Source organism: Macaca nemestrina, chromosome 8 (genome assembly GCF_043159975.1).
Source record: "Macaca nemestrina isolate mMacNem1 chromosome 8, mMacNem.hap1, whole genome shotgun sequence".
NCBI lineage: Eukaryota > Metazoa > Chordata > Mammalia > Primates > Cercopithecidae > Macaca > Macaca nemestrina.
This window is the reverse complement of record NC_092132.1, coordinates 129,505,483-129,529,990: the sequence shown is the minus strand read 5'-3', so window position 1 is coordinate 129,529,990 and position 24,508 is coordinate 129,505,483. Positions and strand designations below refer to the sequence as shown.

Here is a 24,508-nt window from a genome sequence, read left to right as displayed (position 1 = left end):
GTCTTTTCTAGTTTTCACTGCTCAGGTGGGACTAGGAGGACCTGAGGGCAGGTGTTAATGTTCACAAGGGAAATTGAGAACATGCGCTAAGTCCCAGGTGCTCCTAATAAGTCACTAAAGTGGCCCTTTGGGGACTTGGTTCACACTCAGAAGTCACTTCCACAGACACATTCAAGGGGAAGCCACTCTCTGGTTAAGTGTCCTGTAACGGGAGTCCTGGGTTCACGCTGGGATCCTGCTGACCATAGGGGCCAATTAACAAACCCACTGGGGAAGGCATTGCATTTTACTTTCACCCTTGGGGCGGTTGAGGTGGCTCACACCTATAATCCCAGCAATATAGAAGGCCAAGGGAGGAGGATCACATGAGCCCAGGCATTCCAACCAGCTTGGGTAATATAGGGAGGCCCCTGTCCCCACAAAAAATACAAAAATTAGCCAGGCATTGTGGTGTGGGCTGAGGTCAAAGGATTGCTTGAGCCCGGGAGGTTGAGGCTGCAGTGAATCATGATCGCACCACTGCACTCCAGCCTGGGTAGCAGAGCCAGACCCTGTTTCAGATAGATAGATGGATAACAATCCTTAGTTTCACATGTCTGACACCAATTTTTCTGCCTTAAACTCTGTGAATGATTTGTGGCTTCCAGGTGAGATTCTCTCACACATATTCTCCTTTGCGTGCCTCTAGGATGGGGAGGAGGAGAAAGAGAGAAAGCCAGCCTATCTCTCTGTCTCTCTGTCTCTCTGTCTCTCTCTCTCTCTCCCCATCGCTGTATATGTGTGTGTGTGTGAGAGAGTGTGTGTGTGTGTGTTAAAAAGATGGAGTTCTCCAGCGAATAAATGATTCCAAACAAAATAACAAATCAGAACAAGCAGATCATTCCTTCCTCACAGCTAGAGATGATTAGGTAAAACATAGAGTTTGTAACGTAGAGTTTCTGTCTTTGCTGGTAGGGGAGATACACAGCAAAAGGGAGCATTAATTTTGCTGCATCAAAGCATCCTGCTAGTTGCTATATGTCTGTTTTCTAATGATCATGTCAGGAAACAACCCATACCCCACATTAGCATGTAAGGATGTGGGGTGGTTATAAATTGAAAGGACATTTACCTAAGAGTAAAATGATTAGTGACCACCAATATACAAATGAGAGTGTCTTTAATAGCTACGAGAAGCCTGAACCTCATCTGCAGAATCTCATGTTTTTTGTTTTATCATTTTATATTAAGATTACATGTAATTAACAAAAATTATTGTTTATTAAAAATCTCCTATTTAAAATCATGTGCAAATGTATTTTTAAAAATTAATTGTTTAAGCTTCTCGAGTAGCTAGGACTACAGACATGTGCCACCACGCCCAACTAATCATTTTTTTTTTTTTTTTTTTTTTTTTTTTTTTGAGACAGAGTCTCGCTCTGTCGCCCAGGCTGGAGTGTAGTGGCCGGATCTCAGCTCACTGCAAGCTTTGCCTCCCGGGTTTACGCCATTCTCCTGCCTCAGCCTCCCGAGTAGCTGGGACTACAGGTGCCCGCCACCTCACCCGGCTAGTTTTTCGTATTTTTTAGTAGAGACGGGGTTTCACCGGGTTAGCCAGGATGGTCTCGATCTCCTGACCTCGTGATCCGCCCGTCTCGGCCTCCCAAAGTGCTGGGATTACAGGCTTGAGCCACCGCGCCCGGCCCCAACTAATCATTTTTTTAAAAAATATTTTTTGTACAGACAAGGTGTTGCTGTGTTGCCCAGGCTGATCTCAAATTTTTGGCTTCAAGCAACCTTCTTGCCTCAGTCTCCCGAAGTGCTGGAGTTACAGGCATGAGCCATCATGGCAGGCCCTAAAAATAAATTTAAGATGTCAACTGGGATGTGTTTGATCTCCCAACAAAACAATAAACAGGTTTTTTTTTCTGTCACAATTTACCTTGTCACATATTAGCCGCCACCATATTTATTCCAATTAACTAGAGTAATATACCTTTCATTTAAAATGAATGAGGGGAGAGATAGCATTAGGAGATATACCTAATGTAAATGATGAGTTAACGGGTACAACACATCAACATGGCACATGTATACATATGTAACAAACCTGCACATTGTGCACATGTACCACAGAACTTAAAGTATAACAAAAAAAAGAAAAGAAAAAGATATTTTGAAAATGAAAATAAAATAAAATGAATGAATGCCGGAAGTAAAGCTCTTAAAATATAGCTATCACCTTTTATAGAATGGAAATATGGGATTACACATCAGGTGCTATGAAAATGTACATGATATCTCTTGAATACACAAACCCACTGAGGGAATTATTAAAGAAACACTTCGCTAGAAGAGTAAATGTGAAGACATACATTGAATATTTATTGCCATGCTATCTAGAATTTTTATGAATATGTTTTTAAACTTAAATTGGGACACACAAATGGATAAGAATGAGTATACTGGTGAAATTAGAGCAGAAGAATATTTAAAACTGGAATTATTTCAGAATCTGTGAAATGTACACCTGTTGTTCATAAAAGAAATATCCACACGCCCAGCTATCTGTGGTAGCCTCTAATGATCTTCCCTTCTTGCTACTGGTCCTTGGTGTGTGCTCTCGTGTAGATCTCTCCCACACTGAATCAGGCAGACTAGTCTCTGTGACCAATAGTACACAGTGTTAATGATGGTGTGTGACTTTCAAGCCTTGGTCATAGGAGACATTGCAACTTCTGCCTTGGTTTCTTGGAGGCCTTGCTCTTGGGAGGTCCAGCTACCATATAGTAAGGATACTCAAGCAGCTCCTTGGAGAGGCCCACATGGAGAAGAAATTGACAGCCAAGTTGATAAGCCACTTTGCAAGGGATCCTGCATTCCTAATCAAGGCCTTCAGTTAATAATACCCTCAGTCAACATCTGACTGCAAGTCCATCAGCAGCCAAGAGTCAGAAAATCCCAACGAGGCCACTCCCAGATTCCTGACCTGCAGAAACTAAGAAAGAATGAGTAACTGAGGTGTTCAAAGTCACATAACTTTGGAATGATTTGTTATGCAACAACAAATAACTGATACATACTATATATTAATGTGTTGAAATATTATGTTATCAAAAGATACTGTTTACAATTTTCCTTCTTCATTCATTTATTCTGTTAGTAAGAAATACGTTAAGAATTCCTTGACTCATACCATGTAGTGCCATGTCTAATGCCACTGCCTATTCTTATCTGGACTAAAACAGTCTCTCAGTCTCTTTACTTTGATTCTTGTTTTTCTAGAGTCTATTCTCCACACAAGAGCCTGAGTGGTGTTTATAAAGCATAAATGAGATAATATCACCCTTCCCCTGAGTAACCTCTTCAAAAGTTTCTAATTGCACAAGGAATAAAATCTAAATTCTTTGGCCTACAAGCCCATGCATAACTTGGCCTTTGCCTGCCTTTCTCAGTCCCATCTTCTACTCTCGTTTATAATCTCATTTGTATCTCATTCATAAGACTGAGCAAAAATGAGCTTAATGCAGGTTTCTGGGTTCAAAGAAGCCAAGCTTGCTGTACTTCCAGTTCCCGCCACCTGGAGCACTCATACCCCATACCCTTATATGCCTGGCTCTGATCAAAGATTGCCTGCTTGTTAACCTGCTTACTTGTTCACTGTCTGTTTACACACACACACACACACACACACACGTAAATACACACCATTATTAAGTCCCTGAAAGCAGGGACATTTTCTGCTTTATTCCTTGTACCTTGAACAGCATCTGGCACTTAATGAATGATTAATTTTGTGGAATGAATGGATGATCAGTGTCAAAATATACATAACTAGAAGCAAGAACTAAAACAGAACATATGAATGAAAATAACTGGGTTTAAATGGAGGAAATGTGTTTTCTTTTCAAATTTGTTTTTAATATCTTTGTTATATTATTTTTTAAATCCTCATATGCAAAAAATTCCCTATGTTGAAGTAGAGTTAAAAGATTGGTTAAAAATACTATTTATAGTTACTTTCTAGGGCTGCTAAGGATTTTTTTTCTTCTCATGTTGCCTTATCTTTTGATGCTCCAGTTATTTAAGACTCTTCACTGGGAATTTTCTAGAAGACCTTAAACTGGAAATAGTCCTCACTGCCTAGCTTGTATAACTCACTGAACTTCACTCTACTGGACATTTTCCTAAGATATAAGTATTCTGAATTCTCCACTGGGAGCCCCTTGCAAATGAATCATGGCTGAACCAATTCTGACATCTCACACTGTTCCCAAAAGAGAAAGAAGAAATTCTCTATGCTGCTCATGTTTATGGAAACTTCTCACAAGTATTAAACCATTGCCGTTCCGGAAATGTATGCCCACTCAACCCAAGGTGCTTTCTTGGGTGTTGTGAATAGAAACAAAGACATTTATTTATTCAGTCAATCTTTATTCCTCTCTGCTCCCAAAATGATTTGAAATTGCTTGCAGTAAGAAGACTTGCAAGAAGGAAGAGGAAAAGGAAGAAGACGACAAAAAAAAAAAAAAAGAAGAAGAGCAAAGAGTGAAGGGAGGAAAAGAAGGAGAAGAAAAACTTGAGGATGACTAAAATGTCAACAGAACTAGAAAATTGTGGCCAGGTAGAAGAAGAATAACATCATGAGAACCAGCATCACCAGAATGTTGGTGATCCTTGAAGATAAATGTCAAACTCATCTCTGTTTATAAGACCTGACTCCTGCCTTCTGAAAGCTTCTATTAGCAGGGGAATTAAGATATGGACATAAATCATCAAAGAGGTGAAAGAAAACATTGATCCTAACTACAATGGAACATTGTGAGTGTATATGTGGCTCTTGAACGATACAGGACTGCCTTGTAAGGATTCTGACTATTGTGTGAACTCCCGAACCACTGTCACAAAACACGCCTGTGGAAACATACGCTGATGCCACAAGTGTACTTTATAAGCTGGACCACGAAGGAGAGGCAGTGAGGTGGGTGAGTCTGAGTCTCAGCCCTGCCACCAACCAGCTACATGACCTTTGTCGAGTCACTTAACCTTAGTTTCTTATCTGTAAAATGGGGATTATAGGCTGCTGGCAGTGGCTCACACCTGCAGTCCCAGCACTTTGGGAGGCCAAGGTAGGCAGATCGCTTGAACCCAGGAGTTCAAGACCAACCTGGGCAATGTATGAGACTCTGTCACTACTTTTAAAAAATACAAATAATTTTTAAAACAATAATAAAATGGGGATGATAATCATACTGGACTCAGAACGTTGTTGTATGTAAGGAAGAAATGAGTTAATACAGAAAATATACTTAGAACAGCATCATGGGACACAGTAACCCCTCCAACAGCACTGGAATCTCCATATGGCTAAAAAAGTGACCAAGTTAATTGCTTACCAATTTGAGCAATTAAATTGCTAGCAATGAAACTTCACGCTAAGTTTAGCAATTTTCTGTAGGGGATGGATTTTTAGTGAGGACATGAGTGTCATATGTGTGTTTTCCATTCAGCATTTAGCCTGGACTTCTAAAATAGAGCAGTGAGGGTATTTCAGACTTTGAGTTATGAATCTAGAATGGATCTGAGATGTCCACCACTCAACCCTTGTGTAGATAAACAAATTGGGGTTGGGCAGGGATGGCCAATGTTCCATAATAGTGCAAAGCGAGGACCCAAGATGGACGCTTGATTCTTGGTTCTTTGCTCTTTCCACAAAAAGGTATGGACTAGACTGGGACTTATTATTGAACTTTTGACTTGCCAATCATTCTGAAGGCATTTTAATCGATGGGGAAAGTCACTCATTAAATACATATCCATTGTGCTTCTACTATGGCAGGAACTATGCTGGATACTGGCACTAAATTAATGAGCAACAGAGATCTGATTCTAATACTTATAAAGATCCCACTGTAATGGGGGAGGCAGACATTCATCAACCGATCACACAAATAGATGCCAATGGCAAGAATTAAAAAGTCTACAAAGTCTTATGCACATATTTCAAAGAATTTGACCCACTAGAAGAGGTCAAGGGAGGCTTCCTTTAGGGAATGACACTTGGGCCTAAATCTGAAGGCTCAGTAGGAACTGACAGGTCAAGGCTGAGGGAAGGAGAGAAAATATGAGTGCTCCAGAAAGAGGAATCACCAAAGATCCTGTGACAGATGGGAGAACAGAATACTGGGGTGACAGGAGTACTGGAAGTGGAGGGAAAGGGGTGTACAACGGGATGAGTTAGAGAAGCAGGCAGGGGTCAGCGCCAGGCAGGCCTTGAAGATGACATTTGAGATTTTGGTTTTCATATTAAAAGTAGGAAGCTATTACAGGTTTTATTCAGGGGGATGCCATGATCAAAATTTGCTTTTTAAAAGATTAGCCTGCTATAGGATGCTAATTGAAGGAGACCAAGAGTAGGCCCTGGGAGGAGAGTTAGAGTGGTAGCAGCATCAACTGAAAGATGTGGAAGGATTTAAGACATGGAGGTGTTCTCACTGTAACTCGGTGATAGGTTAGTCTAGAGGGGTAGAGGAGAGGTAATGGGAGGTAGGATATTATTCAAGGAGTCTGTTTAATGGAATCAGATGATTATAGAGAGGGGGTCATTCATTAGGAGAGAGAATACTGAAAGAGAACTGCAGGTTCAGGGGGAGGAGAGAGAAAAGTGGCACTGACCACAGTACCAAATTTGGGGAAATGTTAAAAAAGACTTTAAACTCAATTTAGGTTTTTTACTATTTTATTATGGCACACAGGATAGAGTATGGTACAGTTTCCTTACTTCAACCAAGTAATTCTCAGAGCATCCAGTTATTTCCATTTGGCTAAAGTCACTTTTTGCATGTAGCTTGCATCTGTTTGAGACTTGCCATGTACATCATCCCAGGTCTAGTAAGCAGAAATGTGGAAAGCTTTGTTTCTGAGGAGACTCCTCATCTTTACAGAAGCCAATACACTGAGAGCCTTCATAGTTTCAATCCATACCATCATGGCAAAGAAGCACTTTACCTATTTGCACAGCAACCTATATTTAACTAGAAATAGGTAGTACCAAGGGATTAAGTAACTTTAATGGAGACCACTTTGGTTTCAGTTTAAATTCATAACTTATAAAGATCGTCTAAAAAAAAATATTGAATCAAATTAGCTGACAAAGCAATTGTTTTAGAACAAAGGCAGAATAGCAGATACTCAGTAATATCATCTATATTTATTCCACATCAAATGCAAGTGCAAGAGCGTTCATAACTTTACAATGGACAGAGAGGACAGATGGGGTGTGTATTTGATGCAATGTCCAACCAGTCAAGCTATCACTGAAATCCAAATATTTCCCAATAGAGACATGCAGAGCAATGTCAATGTAACATACAAGCATATTACCTCCCCCCTTAAGTGACTCGTAATTTCATTACTTGTGTCTGTAGCTTTTACAGGTTTAAAAATGTGTAGCATCAAATGCTATTTACTTGAGGCAACAGAATTACGCTTAACAAACACTAAATCATGAGCTCAGGATTGCAGGCAACATGTTTGCAGTGGAGTGGCAAATAACCTTTGGTAGTTTTAATCCCTTCTCCTGAAATTATATGTAGATAAAAAATTATTCCTTCTTATTGTACCATGTTCTCAAGTTTTAACCTCTGCCCATGACATTTAGACTATATTTTAAAATGCAGTTATAGGGATGAAAGTATGGGATTCATATTCTATCCATATTGCATTATGACATATCAGTTTGAAATGACCTATTTATCCTGGTTCCATAGTGTAATGGTTAGCACTCTAGACTCTGAAATGACCTATTTACCATAAAGAGTATATCTGTCAAATAATTTCAGAATTGCTCCCTAGAAAGCCATCCCAAAACCTGACACAGCCCCTTGAGGCAAAGTCTATTGTTATTTATAGACTTTCTCATTTACTCATGTTTATTATCAGTAACATTTTTGTGGGGAGAGATTTCACGAGTAATCACGACCTAACTGTATCCCTCAGAATTTCCAAAGAAGGAATTAAAAAAAAGCATTGGTAATTGTTAAAATTTTGACTTTTTAAAAAATTGGAGGTCAATAGTCCACTGGTATATACTTTATATTGGTGCCATCTTTAAGGTATTTTAATTAATAACCACAGCAAAAAATACATCATTCGGTATAACTTTATTTACTATTTATTGCACATAACTCAGGGTCTTTAATTGCTAACCACCAAAGGTTCAAAAGACTATTTTTCCATGAAGTTTAACATTAACATTAGCGAATTCATTTACTCATGTGGTGTTTTTTTATTGTAAACATCTGAATGATTCACATTGCCGAAGATCCTGAACTCATAAGCGTGGACCATGCACAGGCTGGCAGCAAGCCAGAAAGCCACTCTGCAAGCAAACAGATACTCTGCATAAAGAGGAAATTCATAGCACAACATTGAATGTCCAACCTAAGTCATCTCAGAATTATACATATATTGACTTTTTAATTCACATAGGATCTGGAACTCAACTGGTTGGTTGGTGATGGGGTTGACCTGATTTCGGGAGAATTATTCCTGAAATAATTAAGGAAATGGGGGTTCAATCTTTCTTCTTAGCTGCTTGTTCCTCCCCAGCACCTTCAACTTTCTTCTCCTCCTCTTCAGCTTCTTTGGTTTCCTCTCCTTCTTCACCTTCACCTCCTTCTTCTTCTTCTTTTGCTTCTTCAGACTCTTCCTTGGCAGCTTTAACATAAAAAGAAAATGTACAAAATGCAAATCCAGGGTAAGTCCAGTCAAAACATGTCTGCAAAGGTTTTATCTGCAAACACAACTGTCAGAATGCTCACCAAAACCTCCCAGCTCCAAAAGCACATGTTAACAGACAATGCTTGCCATGAATAATTTGCCACTGAACACATATTTAAATTGAATGAGATCACTCCTAGGTATGGGAAACTCTGCTCCTCTCTAAGACTGAACCTCAATATTTCTTTCATTATGTGTCTGGTATCTATTTTCGTTCTTTAGGACACCAACCTGCTGTGTTAAATGATTATATTAAAAAATGAAATTTTTGACCAATTACCTCATTCAGAGTAAGTGCCTTAGGAAAGGTTTGCTGAACAAACAGAAAAATTATTTATGATTCTAATGTCATATATGGCAAGGCTTCATTTGTCTTATCTACCTCCTAACAAATATCCACACGCAGTTTGCACTTGAAGTTGCAGGGGTTTGTTTCTTATCATACCTTCTTCCTCTTCAGCTGCCTCCTCTTCCTCGGCCTCTTCCTTGTCCTTCTCCTCCTCCTCGGCTTCTCCTTCAGAGGGGGGCTCATCCTTGGCTTCCTCAGCCTTGGCAGCCTCAATGGTTTCCTCCACTTCAATCTGCTCCTCTTGGACATGGCTGGTGTAGTAGGACGGGAAGGAGCGAGTGGACATCAGATAGGAGCTGGTCTGTAAACCACCGTAGGCAGATCGGCCAAAGACCTGGGAGCTCTGGGAGTAGCCACTGGTTATGCTTCCCACACTGGTGAAACTGAGTCGGGTCTCCTCACCTTCCAAGAGTTTCCTGGGGATGCAGATAGAAGGTGAGGTTTTTCTAATTCAAAATACTATAAAAAACTACGTTATACTCTGTACATTACAATTCTAAGACTTGCAGTATTTTCTGACTATTAGAAAATACTGCAAGATTAATCAATTAAAAGTAATTTTTGGAAATGCTCTAACCAGAAATAAACATTTTAAAATTTAAAACAAACAAACAAAAAAAAAACCAAAAAAAAAAAACACCTGTGTTTCACGACTTGCTCTGAGCACCCTAAAGACAAAGGCAAGCAGGAGCAGGGTTGGGATTTACCAAAACTTAATGCCTGGGGATTTTTTTGATGGAGACCAGAAATAAAAAATTAAATCATCCTATTAGATTTAAAATGTAATGAGAAGCTAAAAACAGGACTCCTCATTACAGGGTTAAATTCTTATATATCTAAATACCTTCTTGGAAGAAGCCAAAAACTAACACTTCATTATTTCAATAGGACTATTCTTGAAGGTTTCTGATCCAACATAACTTTAAATGGGATCTGATTTTCTTCCTAAGGTTTAATGGCTGCTATCTTTGCCCCTCTGTTTTCACCTGTAAGCTGCAATCTCAATATCCAAAGCCATCTTCACGTTGAGGAGGTCTTGATATTCTTTTAGGTATCGTGCCATTTCACTCTTTGTGGTCCTCAATTCATTTTCTAATTTGTTGATCGTGTCCTGTTTGAAGACAAAAAATTTAAAAAAAAAAAATCCAAGCATAAATCCCTTCTATGTTACTGTAGTGTAGTTGCAAAGGCCTAGTTTCGATTAAAATCAAGGTGCACACAAGGTGATAAAATCTCCCCTAGAATAACTTCCTGCATCTTTTTAAAAACCTTCTTGCCTAAAATACCCAAGTTCATGAAGCCTGAGATGAAAAAAAAGATAGAAGAAAATTCTGTTCTTCTATTTCTTCACTTAATACTGTTTAATGATCATCATAAAATGCCTGCAAACAAACTAAGTTGATGGAAAAACTGCGTTTCTCATTCACTGATTAACTATTCTTTAGCTGGGTTACATGCCAGGAAACTAACGCCTTTCTTTATAGGAGAAGAAAATAGCCAGATGTTAAAAAAAAAAAAAAAAAAAAAATTCTAAAATATTTCCTATGTATCTAAATTATTTTTTCTACTCCCAGAAAAAGAAAAAAATTTCTACTCCCAAAAGAAGAAAAAAATGTCTACTCCCCAGAAGATGGAGATCTTTCAAAATGGACATCTTTTTAAAAATTTATTTTTTCTACTCCCCAGAAGATGGAGATGTTTAAACAGAAATGTTGTAGAAGATTTTACACATTAAAAAAAAAGTTAAAGAAATGCTTTACTATGAATATCACTAGTTAACTACCTAAAACAATGTTGACTATTTTCCTGTCTACCTACTAAATAAAGGAAGGGAGTGGTTGGTAAAACTAGTCATAAAGCATGCCGGTCACAGTAATCTTTCAGAATTAATTGAGAGTTGTTCACTCTAGTATTTATTAACCAGATGATCCCATAGTTGCTGCAAAGTAACTTGTAGTTAATGCAGGTCAGTAGACAGCAGATCTCACTGCAGGCCGGAGGCAACGCCCAATTCCCATGTCTTCCCCTCCCCCACCCAACAGGGGCCGGGCAGCATTAATGCGGAACTCGGGTGCAGCAGCACCGAGCACACTCCCAGACTACAGTCGCGCCCTCACTGACGCCCTCCAAGTGCCCCACCCCTCCCACACAGTGGCCAAGGAGCCAAGCCCTATCCCTAAGAGCTGCATGCAGCCGCACCACCCCTAGTCTCCACTTTCTGGGCGCACCAACTCTCCCCGTTGCTCGAGTCCTCCGCCCCCTTGTGTTTCAGGCGGGTGCCTCACCTGCATAGCGCTGATGTCGGCGTTCTGCTTGTCCTCCAGCTCCTGCAGCTGCTTCTCCAGCGCTTCGTTCATGCCCCGGCATGCTTCGATCTCCAGGGTCTTGGCCTTGAGCAGACGACGGCTCTCGGACACCTCGTCCTTGGCTGCTCGCACGGCGTCAGTGTTCTTGGCGGCGCTCTCGGTCAGCACGGTAAAGCGGCTCTTGAACCACTCCTCAGCATTCTGCATGTTCTTGGCGGCCAGCTTCTCGTACTGCGCGCGGATGTCCTTGAGCGCAGCGGAGAGGTCGGGCTTGGACACGTCCATCTCCACGGAGATCTGCGCGTACTGGATCTGCGCCTGCAGCTCGGCGATCTCCTCTTCGTGCACTTTCTTCAGAAAAGCGATTTCGTCCATCAAGCTGTCGATGCGCTTTTCGAGCTCGGCGCGAGCGAGTGCCGCCTCGTCGGCGCCTTTGCGCGCTTCCATCAGCCGGCCCTCGGCGTCCTCGCGGCTCAGCACCTCCTCTTCATAGCGTGCCTGCAGGTTGCGCAGGGTCTCTTCCAGCCCTTCGCGCTCGCCCTGGAGCGCCTGCTTCTCGTTGGTAGCATCTTCCGCCGCCAGGCGCAGGTCGCGGATCTCCTGCTCGTACAGCGCCCGGAAGCGGGATGGCTCGGAGTGCTTCTGGCGCAGCACCAGCAGCTCGGCTTCCAGGACCTTGTTCTGCTGCTCCAGCTCGTGTACGCGCTCGATGAAGCTGGCGAAGCGGTCATTGAGGTCCTGGAGCTGCGCCTTCTCCTGCGTGCGGATCGACTTGAGGTCGTTGCTGATGGCGGCTACCTGGCTCAGGTCGAGGTTCTCCAGGCTGGGCATCAACGATCCAGAGCTGGACGAGTAGCTACGGCGCACGGACAGCGAGGAAGACACCGGCGCCGAGTAGCTGGAGTAAGCGGAGCGCGCGGTGCTGTAGCCGCTGCGCACGCTGGAGATGTGCACCCGGGGCGTCTCCACGTAGCGCCGCTTGTAGGAGGTCGAGTAGTACGGCTCGTAGCTGAAGGAACTCATGGTGGCTGCCGGTGGCTCCCCGGCCCGCGGCGGCGGTGGGAGCCCGGAGAGAGAGGACAGGGGAGAGAAGGAAGTGGGAGGATGGATGGCTGTGTGCGGCTAGGCGCCGTCCTGCCACCCCTATTTATACGCCGGGAGGCTCCTGACGCAGCCTGCGATCGATCACTGCGCGCCGGCCAGTGGGGGCAGCGCGCTGCTGCAACCAAGGCAAGGATTCTGCGCAAAAGGGAAGGCGGGGGCGAGCTACGGCCAGGGTAGCTGCGGCGCTCGTCCTTTCCACTTTGCTCAGAGGCCCCTGATTTTCTCAGAGATCCCATGCCCCCTTACTCATTTCCCTTCTGTGCCCACCCACGCAGCCCCTCCCTTCCTACATCGCCCAAACCCAGTGACACTTGGATCCTTAAGTGTCCGCAAAACAGGTTCTTGCTCCCTTTTGACACCCGAGTTTTCGGTATCCCGGCACCTCGCACACACCCTGTCCCCCCAACTCTCCCTTTTCCCACCAGGGACCTCCTTAATTATTCCCCTTGGTGTATATGGTGATAGTGCCGCTAGGGGATTTTACATACAAATAAATAGGCTAGGTTGTGTGTATGCAGTATGTATGAAGAACTTTTAATTTCTTTCCAGTTTTCTGGCACTTTCTGCAATTCATTTTCTTTCTCCTGATTATTTTTCTTTTTCTTTAATGCTCTGCTTCTCAACACATAGGGAATGTGCGCGCGAGTGCGCGCGGGCGCGCGCACACACACACACTCGTGAAACTGCGGCACTACTGCAGGTGTTGGTTTAGCATTTCTAAACCTTTAGAGCAGTTAATCCGCCTCTTGGTGTTTCTAGATTTTCACATTTCTTAACTGGGAATGAAGCCGCGGATGCTTTTAACGTGTTGCAGTGTGTGGGTGGCGGAGGGCAGAGAAAGAGTTGGAAGCTAACACGGAGACTGACTTGCTGAGGCAGCCGCGCGCTCCGCGGCGGGGAGCTTCAATGTGCCTGGATCCTCACCAAGCTAAATTCCTGCTTGCTTCCACCAACCGCAGCACGTTTAAAGTCCGCTTCCGTCTTTTTACACATGTGTAGCTCACAACCTGATGATTTCGACAAGCCTTGCAGGTGGCTGATTTTCAGGGAAGCCGCTGCGGCCAGCCCTGAGCGCCGGGTGTGGTCTCAGGGGAGGAGAGCTCCGCACCCAGGCTTCTTCAGGAACAGATAGAAAATAGCTATAGCCGCGTGATTCTTCCCCCGATACACTGTAATAACCCGAAAACAGATGCAGTCAGGATTGCATGGATTTCCTTCAGGAAGCACCCAGATACCTGAAACTGGTGCACGCTGTAGCGCACGTGGATACAGCCATGCGGTTTGCAGGGCATTTTCACATGCGTGATGTTAGGAGTCCCCCGGGTTTCATGGAGGGATTGCAGAGATTTACGGGAAACACCTAAGATTTATCTAAGCAAGCATTTAGTTTTTGTTTTGTTTGTATATCGCAGCATTTGATGTGCAACTTATGTTTTTTTAAAGAGGCAAACTGAGGGGAAATATGGTAACTGTTTTCAAATAGAGAAGCCGGAATGGCTTCCCCTGTGATACTCGGAGGGTGAAGTACTTGCAGCGGTGCAGTTGCTTCTGGAGACATTTCACTCCTCTCCCGAGGAAAGGATGGGGGGGGAGGCCCTTTCTGATCCCCCCCCCAAAAAAAACCTTTGATTGTGATAGCCCACCGTCCTCATGATAGAAAGACTGCAGCAGATAACTTTCCTTGGGTTTCTAAACAATGTCTGTTGTCGCAAATAATGCAAATTCAGAAATATTGAGATTAGTAGTTTAAATCTATCAAGACTAAGTGATCTCAGAGGACCATCCATGTCCAAATATTCTAGACTTCAAGCCTAAGGTCATGAGGCTGTCCTGAATATTGTTTGTCCCTGGCAGACTTGGTAGGTTACTTACTCTGTTGACTTTTCATAGCCTACCTATCCTTGGTCTTTTCACTCATCAAATTCAAGAGTGGAATAGGCTTCTGTGGGGGCGGGAGGTGCAGCAAGGACCTAGATAAGCCATAGAGTCTCCTCCCAACTACCCATATGTAGATGAAGCGTGGCAGAATGGATTGTTTTGTTAACCTGCTCCCTGCAAACCACCTTGTTTCACACGCAGTGTGTGTGAGTCTGCATAAAACACACTCTCAGGTATTTATGAATGCATTTACTTTGTGCCAGCTCTCTTTCCCAGGAGTTTCAGGTCACCCTCAGACCTTAAGTCCATCAGCGTTTTTTTTTTTCTTTTTTTGTTCTCTTTCTTTCTTTTGTTTTCTTTTTTCCGCGGCTCCTCCCTGAAGCCTTTGACTGCAGAGTAGGCTGCCCAGAAAGGAGAGGGGCGGCGGGTGCTGCAGGGGGATGCTTCGGAGAGAAGAAACCATTGGGGCACCTGCTGCCTGCCGTCCCCTGGATAGCTGGAAAAAATACAGGAGCCAAGGGTGAGAATGGGACCCTTTCCTGTGCTGAACCTGGCCCACAGAGTGGGGGAAGGGGCAGATCCACCGCGTTTAGGCTTATCAATCTCTGGTCTTTTTTAATAGCTCCTGGCCTGGCCACCTCATACTCCATGACAGCCTTGCTTTGCCGGACTCCTGAACCCAGCCTGGGTCTGGGTTTTGGTTACCCTACCTTCAGCCTTCCTCTGCCAGGTGCCTGCCTCTTCTTTAATATTCTGTCCAGTCATCCTCCTTTTTGAATCCTCTTCCCAGCGTTTTGCTCTAAAAGCCCACATGGCATTGCTTTGTGTGGCAAAGCAAAGTGAGCAACTTTAGAAAACCTATTTAGGAAGAATACATATATTGACTTTTCCTTTCCCTTGCCATAAGTGTTTCTGATTAGTGCTGTTTATAGTAGAGTTGCAGTCTCTTTAGAAGGAGGCTTTTGAGTCTTGTCACACCTTTATGCATTTATTCCCCTTTAAACTTATTCTCTGCAAACCTGAACTTGGTTGAGGGCTGTCAACAAAACGTGCTCCTGGGAGATTAAAAATGTAGAAGTATGTTGATGACCCCTTTAACAGAATTCCTACCACTCTGGTTATCCCTAATACTTCTGTAACCCTCTAAAGAACTGTCCCAGCTCATTTAGTTACAAAGTAAATGTCTTCACATTAATAATGATAATAAAAAACCCCATAAGGCATAACTCTTTTAGAAACACTGAAAACACTTGACTTCTTCTCCAGTGCCAGCAGAGTCTGAAAGCTTCAGATAGATAGGACCTGGCAACTGATGACTTTTCATTTTATTATTCTAAAGCTGTTTGGGAAAGCAGGAAGTTCTATATTGGCGTGTGTTTTTGTAAAGGTCAGCTATAGAGTAGGGCCCATGAAAAGCCTCAGTCCAGGGGTCAAAAGAGCCAAGTTCTCCTACCACCAATAAGCTCTGGCAGAAGTCCTAGGATAGAACAGCAGATGAGTCGGCCGGGCGCGGTGGCTCATGCCTGTAATCCCAGCACTTTGGGAGGTGGAGGCGGGTGGATCGCAAGGTCAGGAGTTTGAGACCAGCCTGGCCAATATGGTGAAATCCCGTCTCTACTAGAAATACAAAAAAATTAGCCGGGCTTGGTGGCACATGCCTGTAATCCCAGCTACTCGGGAAGGCTGAGGCAGGAGAACTGCTTGAATCTGGGAGGCAGAGGTTGCAGTGAGCCGAGATCGCACCACTGCATTCCAGCCTGGGTGACAGAGTGAGACTCTGTCTCAAAAAAAAAAAAAAAAAAAAAAAAAAAAAAAGAACAGCAGATGAGTCTCCATCCATCTCACCACCAGGTAGATACATTAGCATCACCAAAGTTGGCATCAGCATGTGGATGCAAGGAAACCCAGTAAATAAACTCATGCAAGATACCTACTATATAACAGGCATTTGCTATCTTGTATTGAATAATGACAAGATCACCTGGGGATGTTTACTATTATTCAGAGCAAACAGCTGAGGCCCAGAGAAGTAAGTAATTTGCCAACTCACACAGCTCCTTCAAACCTAAGCTCTACGTGCTTTCCAGACTGAGGGTTCTACTCATTCCACAAACTGCAGCCATTGACATTTACTGCTTCCTTATGTCTCTGTGGACTTTGATAAGCGAAGCCTGCCATCTGCAGAGTTTAGCGTGCATATAATAAACCTCTCCTGCTTTGGGGACACCAATTGCACTCTTCTGCACCATGAGGAAACCATTAATGAGCATGCTCTATTTGGGCAGCTAGTGGCAGCAAAAAACTACATGGTTGTTGTAGGTTTCTCAAATATCCCAATGTAAAATAAAATGGGTGCGGCCAGTGGAACATGACACGTAACTGGCATTGTAACATTTTAGATACAACTCTAAACATCAATTTACAAAACACCTTTTCAGGAATTAATAAGCTGAAATGCAAATTAGCTGACCTAACTCTTTAAAATAGCCACACCATGACTTCCACATTTTTTTTCTAATTATAGTATCTTCATTTTCCATGCTTGTAAATGGGTTTTCTTTGGAAATGTGACCTTAAAAATTGCTCTAAGGAATAAAAGAAAAAAATGCTGGCACTGAACACCTCATTATTGGAGTTTATAATGCTTTCTGCAAGTCTTTAACTTTCTCAAAAGCAGCATGAATAAAGTCAATAGAAATATATAGCTTGTTGAAACCACAAAGATCTTTCATCTCTGTTTCTTGTAGCCAGTTTATTTCTTTGTATATTTAGCTCACCACAGGAATTATGCATGAATCTCCTTCATCTCTTGGGAAATATGTTTGTTTGAAAGAAAACTTTTCCCATTTTAATATCAAGTATGCCTATTTTACAGCACCACGTTTTGAAGTGATACATCATAAAGTGTGCTATGTGGCTATATAAAATTTAGATTGCAGCAGGAATGAGAATGTCATTTGAATGGATTAAGGATGGAAAGCACGTTTAAATTCAGAACACGTGCAGCATGAGAAATGATGGGAACTCACCACTGTCCAAGCAGAAATGATGGTGATAGGTTCAAACCCCTAAATGCTCGCTCCAGAAAACTAGCCGAGGTAATGTGTTTTCTTCCCAGAGGCCTGCTCTACTATGCCTTGTCCTTAATCATAGTCACCAGACTCAGAGGTAAGAGGGTTACACTGGGGACGGCCATTTCAGGCAGGTCACAGGGATCTCAGTTAGAGCCGACAGTACTAACCCTGTTGTTCAGTTATGCTTTCCCGACTGCAAGGAAATACATGCTGCTTCTACAATTCGGGCACTAATCAGCCACAAAAAAAAAAAATATATATATATATATATATATATATATATTCCATGCAGCACTTGAATTTCTTTGCTGACGTTTACAGTGGTTTAATAAATCAATGGGAGGAATGTGAGCTTTAATGTTTGCAAAGATAGAGGATAAGCATTTCTGTCTGCAAGAGACAAAGCCCCGAGGTTGGCTCTTTCACAGCCACGCTGGATGCTGTCCAGGGCAGGAGTTCAGTTTCTCGCCAGTACTTCACTGCTGCATGAATGCAGCAAAGGCTGCAGAATTGCATATGGGCGGATCCCTGGATTCCTACAGTAAAGGAGGCAGGCTTCTGAAGCCAGGATATGTCACGCCGGTGTATGGTAAGTTGAACATGAAAAAGACTGTCCGAATAAGAAAAGCAAAACTTGATCGTGTCTAAATGGCTTATTGATTGATTATATAACTCAAATGTTCATTCATCCATTGACTCACCAAATGTTGACTGAACACTTACAAGGTACAGGATCCTGTACAAGTGTCATGGGAGATGCAGGGAGTTTTAGCCCAGTCCCAGTCTTTGAAGGCCTTGAAAAATATCTGAATACAATAAAAAGAAACCAACTACTGCTACATACAACATGGATAAATTTCAAAAACAATGTACTGATACTGAGTGGAAGAAGGCTTAGATAAAGTATACATGTTGTATAATTACATTTATATAAAATTCTAGGACAGGCAAACTAATGTATGGTGGAAAAAATATCAGAACAGTGTTTTCTTCAGGGAGTGTGGAGTAGGGAATGACTGGGAGGAGGCACAAGGGAACTTTCTGGGGTGGTGGTATTTTTATGTGTCTTGAGAAGTTTGAATTGTGCAGATGTATCCATTTGTCAAGATGCATAGGATGTACCAAGATTTGTGCATTTTATTAAATGTAAATTTTACATCAAAAGAAGAAAACGAAACCGAATGTGTATATACACATTTATAGATTACATATCATTATCAAAATAAATATAATTTAAAAATTTATAAATATAGATGTATAACAAATCATGTTAAAATAGCTAAGCAGAAAAAAATGCACATGGAATTTGAAAGAACTATGCAGAAGTTAAATAATAAAAGAAATCTAGGAGATGTCAGAAGGAAGAAGAAAATAGTACAAGCAATAACTGCTATGATTTTAGAAAAGGGAGCAGCGACTATGGGCTTGAATCAACATTTCTGCGTCTATGGCTGGTTACTATGCCAGATGCTTTGAAGGTATTGTATTTAATTCTCACAGCTGCTCTATGAAGTGGATGTTCTTATTTTTGCTCTAAAGATGAGTAGTTACCGTATTAATATTTCTATTAGTTCATCTTCATCATGTATTAAAAATGTTTAGCAATCTTACATTGCTGCCTCATATTGAATTTGCATTGACTTTTATTAAACATTGAAAATGATTTATACTGTGGCTTTCTAAGAAATCTAAAATATAACTTTCCTTTATTTTCTTTAAATCTAATCTTTAATATAAATACTTCCAGTCCATTTTTCAAACCTGCTGAAATCATTTTAAATCTTTTGACTTTAGGTAAAGTTTGATAATGAATGAATATGCCAATTGCCAATTTTTTTTAACTTAATACATCAGCAATGTGCTTTATACGCTGTGTGTCATAGACTCTTGGGAATGGAAAGTGTTTAAATGTCTTCCAGTCAAGACCTTCACTTGCTTCTTTGTCAGGCCTTAACCTTTGACGGCTTTGGTTATCCTTCTGTAAAGTGCATTATCTTCTTTCTATACCCTGCACTGCAGCCATTGGGCACGACTTCTGAACAGAGCAGAAATTTCTAGGGAAGCAGAGGCATTGATGTCCAGAAATGAGCTTTGGTTTTTCACTTTCACTTTCACACTTAAATTTCTTTTCCATGTGATTCCCATGGCATCCTCACATAACAGAGATGATGTCATGATATTTAAATGGGGAGCTGAAGTTTCCCGAGCCTTCATGAGTTGTATCACTGGTTCCCTGTAGCAATCCTTTGAGGCTTCTGCAAATCTTGCAGATGTCACCATCCTCACAGGATGTATGAGTATGGTGAGAGGGCTGGAGAAGTAAGGGATGCACCCCAAACCATATCTCCTATAAGCAATGGAGCCACGACTATAATCCAGCTTTTGTGTCATCAAATTCACTGGGAATTTCCCCCTAAATCTTTCAGTTTTATAAGTACATGTACAAGGTCAATCCTTTTTTTGGATCCTTTCATGGTACAATTCCAGAAAGAGAGGGAAGTCCCAGTTGCTGCTCACTTTCTGATCGGATACTTGATGCGTAACTACCTAATCAGAGCTTCATCTCTTTACCTTCAATCATTGTTAATATGCCAATATCAGTGGAAAAGGTAAGGGCTAAAGCTGACATACCTAAGCTTTCTATCTAAGATTGACTAGGCTGATAATAGTTTTGAGAAAAAAACAAAAAAAAGAGGGGAAATCTTGAGGACCTTGAGCAGTGAGCATGGGGCAACAAGGGAAAAAGGAGACTCAACACTTCCAGGATGAAGTGGACAGTCAGAGAAGAAGCCGGAATGGTGATGGGGCTGGAAGCAGAATATTCCTCATAGGCTTCGAGTCTGCCGTACCTAAAGCAAAGGCCTCTACTTCCATCGTATGATTGACTAAGCTATAATTCATATGTCAGTCAATTAATCCTTGACATATTTAAATCAAGGGAGAACACTAAAGCTTTATTTTGGGGTGTCTTTCCCCACCTGACGTTTGGCCAAAGAAATTCTGTACAAAAGCCAGGCATGGTGGCACTTGTGCCTTACTCCTATCTACTCTGAAGGTAGGAGGATTGCTTGAGCTCAGGAGTTTGAGGCTGCAGTGAGCTATGAATGTGCCACTGCACTCCATCCTGGGCAACAGAGCAAGACCCTGTATCTTGGGAAAAAAATAATCTGTACATTGACAGGCATTCATTCAAGCTCGTTTTCAACTCTTACATACTCCAGCAAGGTGCTGGGCAGCCAGGAAAAGGCCGTAGGGAGTAGGAAATAGAAAGAGTAGAAGCAAAATGGCAGAATAACCCACATATCAGGTAATTAAACCTAAGGAGGATTGATGGAAAATGAAATCATAATCCTGTAAGTTAAGAGGATAAGGGAAAGGGGAATTTGCATTCATTAAGCATAATTATGTGCAATAATATTAATAGTATCTTTATGTCAAGCACCGTGCAAAGTCATTTGCTTGGATAATTTCATTTAATCATCACAAAGTCCCAATGAATTGGGTATTAAAATCGTGTTCATTTCAAAGATGTAATAATGAAGGTTTCAACTAACAGTATGCCAAAGGAACTCTGCCATATTATGTCATTAAGCCCTCACAGAACCCTACTAAGGTAAGCATTATTTTCACTTTACAATGAGGAAAGGGAAATTCAGAGAGTTAACGAATATTGTTCAAAGTCACACAGCGAGGAGAAGGTCCAGCTGAATTCTCACACTTCCTGCTATGACCAAAGTACAAGATTCTTGAGATGTGATATGCAAATAAGATCTCTCACTCTTTTTTATTTCTCCTACAAAATTTAAATTTGAATATTAATGCAAAAAAAAAACCCACTGCAATAATCAGAGTCAAGAACGCTGAAATCACATCACTCATCCATATAATCGTCTTTTGGGCAGAGCAGCACAGACAGAAGCCAAATAAGTCTACACTCTGCTTTATTAGCAGCCTGCAAAAATAGACATCCATCACTAAAATAACTTACAAGAGCCAAACTGCATTAGAGCGTCTCTCTCCAGATACAAGTCCAATGCCTTATTGCTAACTGGCAATTCCTTTTGTTATTATATTATCTGGAAGAGAAAAAAAAAAAAAAACACTAACAAAGATTCCCTGCACCTTTCAGGATCACTTCATCCTACAAATCTAATAAACTGCACCACCAAATCACATTAGGAAAACAGATGTGCTTTTGAATAGGCCTTAGATATTTCAATTTGCAAAGTGTTTTTTTCTTTCTCAGGCCAAAACAGTTTTTGCCCATTACACTGATTAATACTTACTTTAGAAGCTATCCAAATTAAAATTGCCTTCCAAATTAGTTCCCAAAATGAAATTTAGAAAGATCACTTAAGTAAAGCCCATAGCTCTGTTTTAACACTCTCCAGTGTACAAATGGATGGAAGCTATAGGGAGAGAAGGCTCAGTTGCATGTAACTTGCAGAACTGTCCAAAGGTGGAAAGAACTGCTCCAAGTACGAGGCAAGAGCATTCTAGAAGGAAAAAAAAATAGTGCTTCACCTCTGAGCTGGCCTTGACCCTAGATGGCCCCTCTGGTCGTCTGCCAAGCTGAGAGTCTCTGATTCAAAAGGACTAAAAAGGTTTAAAGTACTGAACAAGCTAGAGCCAAGGAGTATTCCTATCCTGCCGTGATCATGAATGAGAGCTTAAAAGCATAGCATTTGTCCCCAAACCGAGACTTGCTAATATCGTAGTTTGGAGATGAGTCAAAAAGACAAATTATGAGCAAGAGCCAGCAGAATGAGATTTTTGAGGGAAGAAAGAGAGCTACTAACTGAAGCTTTGGGGAACATATATTTGCTTATTTGCATTGAACTCATCTTTCCTACAGAGTTAGGCTAAGTAATAAACAGCTGAATATTAATCAGTTGAATCGGTTTCCATTCATGTAACACAACAATATTCACTTTCCTTCTTCCATTTTTTTTTTCTTTTCATGGGTTCATTATGAATGAAAGGGGAGAAAAGCAGATGCTTCTCTTACTCTCGCTTTCAGATGAAGTATAGAAAGAGCATGTATTCAGATCCATTCACCTTTCTCATCTAAGACTCAAACCCAAGCATGAGGAATTGAATAGTCTCTCTCCCAATCCCTACTCTCTAAGTCTTTGGTTCTTTAACTCTTCCTAAAATGTGTGTGTTGCTGATTTCCCTTTGAAGAAAGTAACCTATAAATTGGTCCGCAAAGTCCAGGGAATAGCAGATGGTGGAGCCTGGGGTTTAGAGAGAGGACACGCCAACAATCTCTAGGTGTTACTATGATGACACGTCCTAGAGGTTGAGTGATGAGCCTGCTCTTACTTCAAAAAAGAAAAAGTGTCACTGAAGCCAGCCAAATGCACAGCATCTTTACCTGACAACTAAATGTTATGGATGTCATGTTGCTCTGTGTATAATTGTGAAAGTCTATACAGTTTTGGGAATAGCATGAAGGGTAGAAATGGTACTGGATTTGACGTTGAGGTGTCCATTCTAGACCTAGTTCTGCCACTAACCAAGAGCAACTGTCTTTAAACTGGGCCATATGTTCCCCTGGGGAGACTGGAGGTCTTTCTAAGGGGTTCACAGGCGTAGATAGTACAAAGGGAATCTATTACTAGATCGCCCATTGCCACATGTAGTTTTTTGGTAAAATCAATCTGTTTTCAAACTTGCACATATTCTCCTTCCCACGTCTACCCTAAAGTGAATGAGGTGAATCTTCAACAGTAAGATTTTGACAAAAATGCATTTAAGTCACATAAGAAAATAATTTTGTAATATTGCATTGATAAAGATGCATTGAAATTAAAAGTATTCTTATTCCAATTGTTTTAAGTCTAATGGGTTAAATAAAGTATCTTTATACCCTAAGTATAACTAAGGGTCATTTATAAGACTTGGTAAAGCCTCTTCTTGTGTATTTCCCAGAAATGGAGTAACTTACTTTAATCAGCTAGAGAGAAATTCCTATGCAAGCTAAGTGCTTCCCAATTCTCAGCTTTTAACAAATTCAAAGGAGTATTGAATCAATTAATCCTCTGATCATGAAAGTATTTCTACAGCACTAGGCATGGTGGCTCATGCCTGTAATCCCAGCACTTTGGGAGGCTTAGGCAGGTAAATCACTTGAGATCAGGAGTTTGTGACCAGCCTCGGCAATATAGCAAGACCCCATCTCTACAGAAAAAAAAAAATTAATAGCCTAATGTTGCAGTGTGCCTGTAGTCTCAGCTACTCGGTAAGCTGAGGGAAGAGAATGGATTGAGCCCAAGAGTTTGAAGCTGCAGTGAGCTATGATTGTGCGACCGTGTTGCAACCAGTAACACTCTGTCTCTAAAATAAATAAAAATAAATAAATAAATAAATAAATGCATTTTATAATAGGTCAACATGTGCTTTTTGGTTTAAAATTTGGAAACATTTCAAATATTGAGTGACATTGCTATAACTTAATATAAAACTTGCATTCCTGTATACTTATATATATTTATTTGTATACTTGTATGCTTACATACTTATTTTTGTAAACTATGTTTCTCAGTAATTTTATAGTACATGTGTATGCGGGCATATCTGGAAAAAAAGAAAAGTTTATTTTTATTTTAATAATTGCTTAATAAAATTTATAAGGTCCTGTTTTGCACAAAAGATTTGCGAACGTAAAATATGTTAAAGGTAAAACAATGTAGGGAAGAGTAATAGAAATAAGAGTTCAAGGAGAAAAAGGAAGTATAAAATTGGTGAAGGCTGAAGAAGAGCTTATTCATGCATATGTCAATTGGATGATGATAGGTAAATGTTGGTATTATATTTAGGTTCCATTTGATATGTCGAAAAGAGTAATTTCCCATTTTTAGAGATGAGGTCTCACTCTGTCACCCAGGCTGAAATGCAGTGGCATGATCATAGTTCACTGTAACCGCAAACTCCTGGACTTAAGGGATCCTCCCACCTCAGCCTCCCAAGTAGCTGGGACTATAGGCATGCACCACCATGCCTGACTAAGATTTTTATTTTTTGTAGAGACAGGG

General features: G+C 41.3%; 1 protein-coding gene across 1 annotated transcript; it reads right to left on the bottom strand.

Annotated features, from left to right (window-relative positions):
- Nucleotides 1-6,700: 6,700 nt before the first annotated feature.
- Nucleotides 6,701-12,581, bottom strand: LOC105482044 (neurofilament light chain). Its single transcript, XM_011741913.3, has 4 exons — nucleotides 11,395-12,581; nucleotides 10,096-10,220; nucleotides 9,206-9,525; nucleotides 6,701-8,697 (listed from the first exon to the last, which is right to left on the bottom strand). Exons 1-4 carry the CDS (start codon nucleotides 12,436-12,438, stop codon nucleotides 8,555-8,557), a joined length of 1,632 nt encoding a protein of 543 aa, XP_011740215.1. The 5' UTR covers nucleotides 12,439-12,581; the 3' UTR covers nucleotides 6,701-8,554.
- Nucleotides 12,582-24,508: the final 11,927 nt, after the last annotated feature.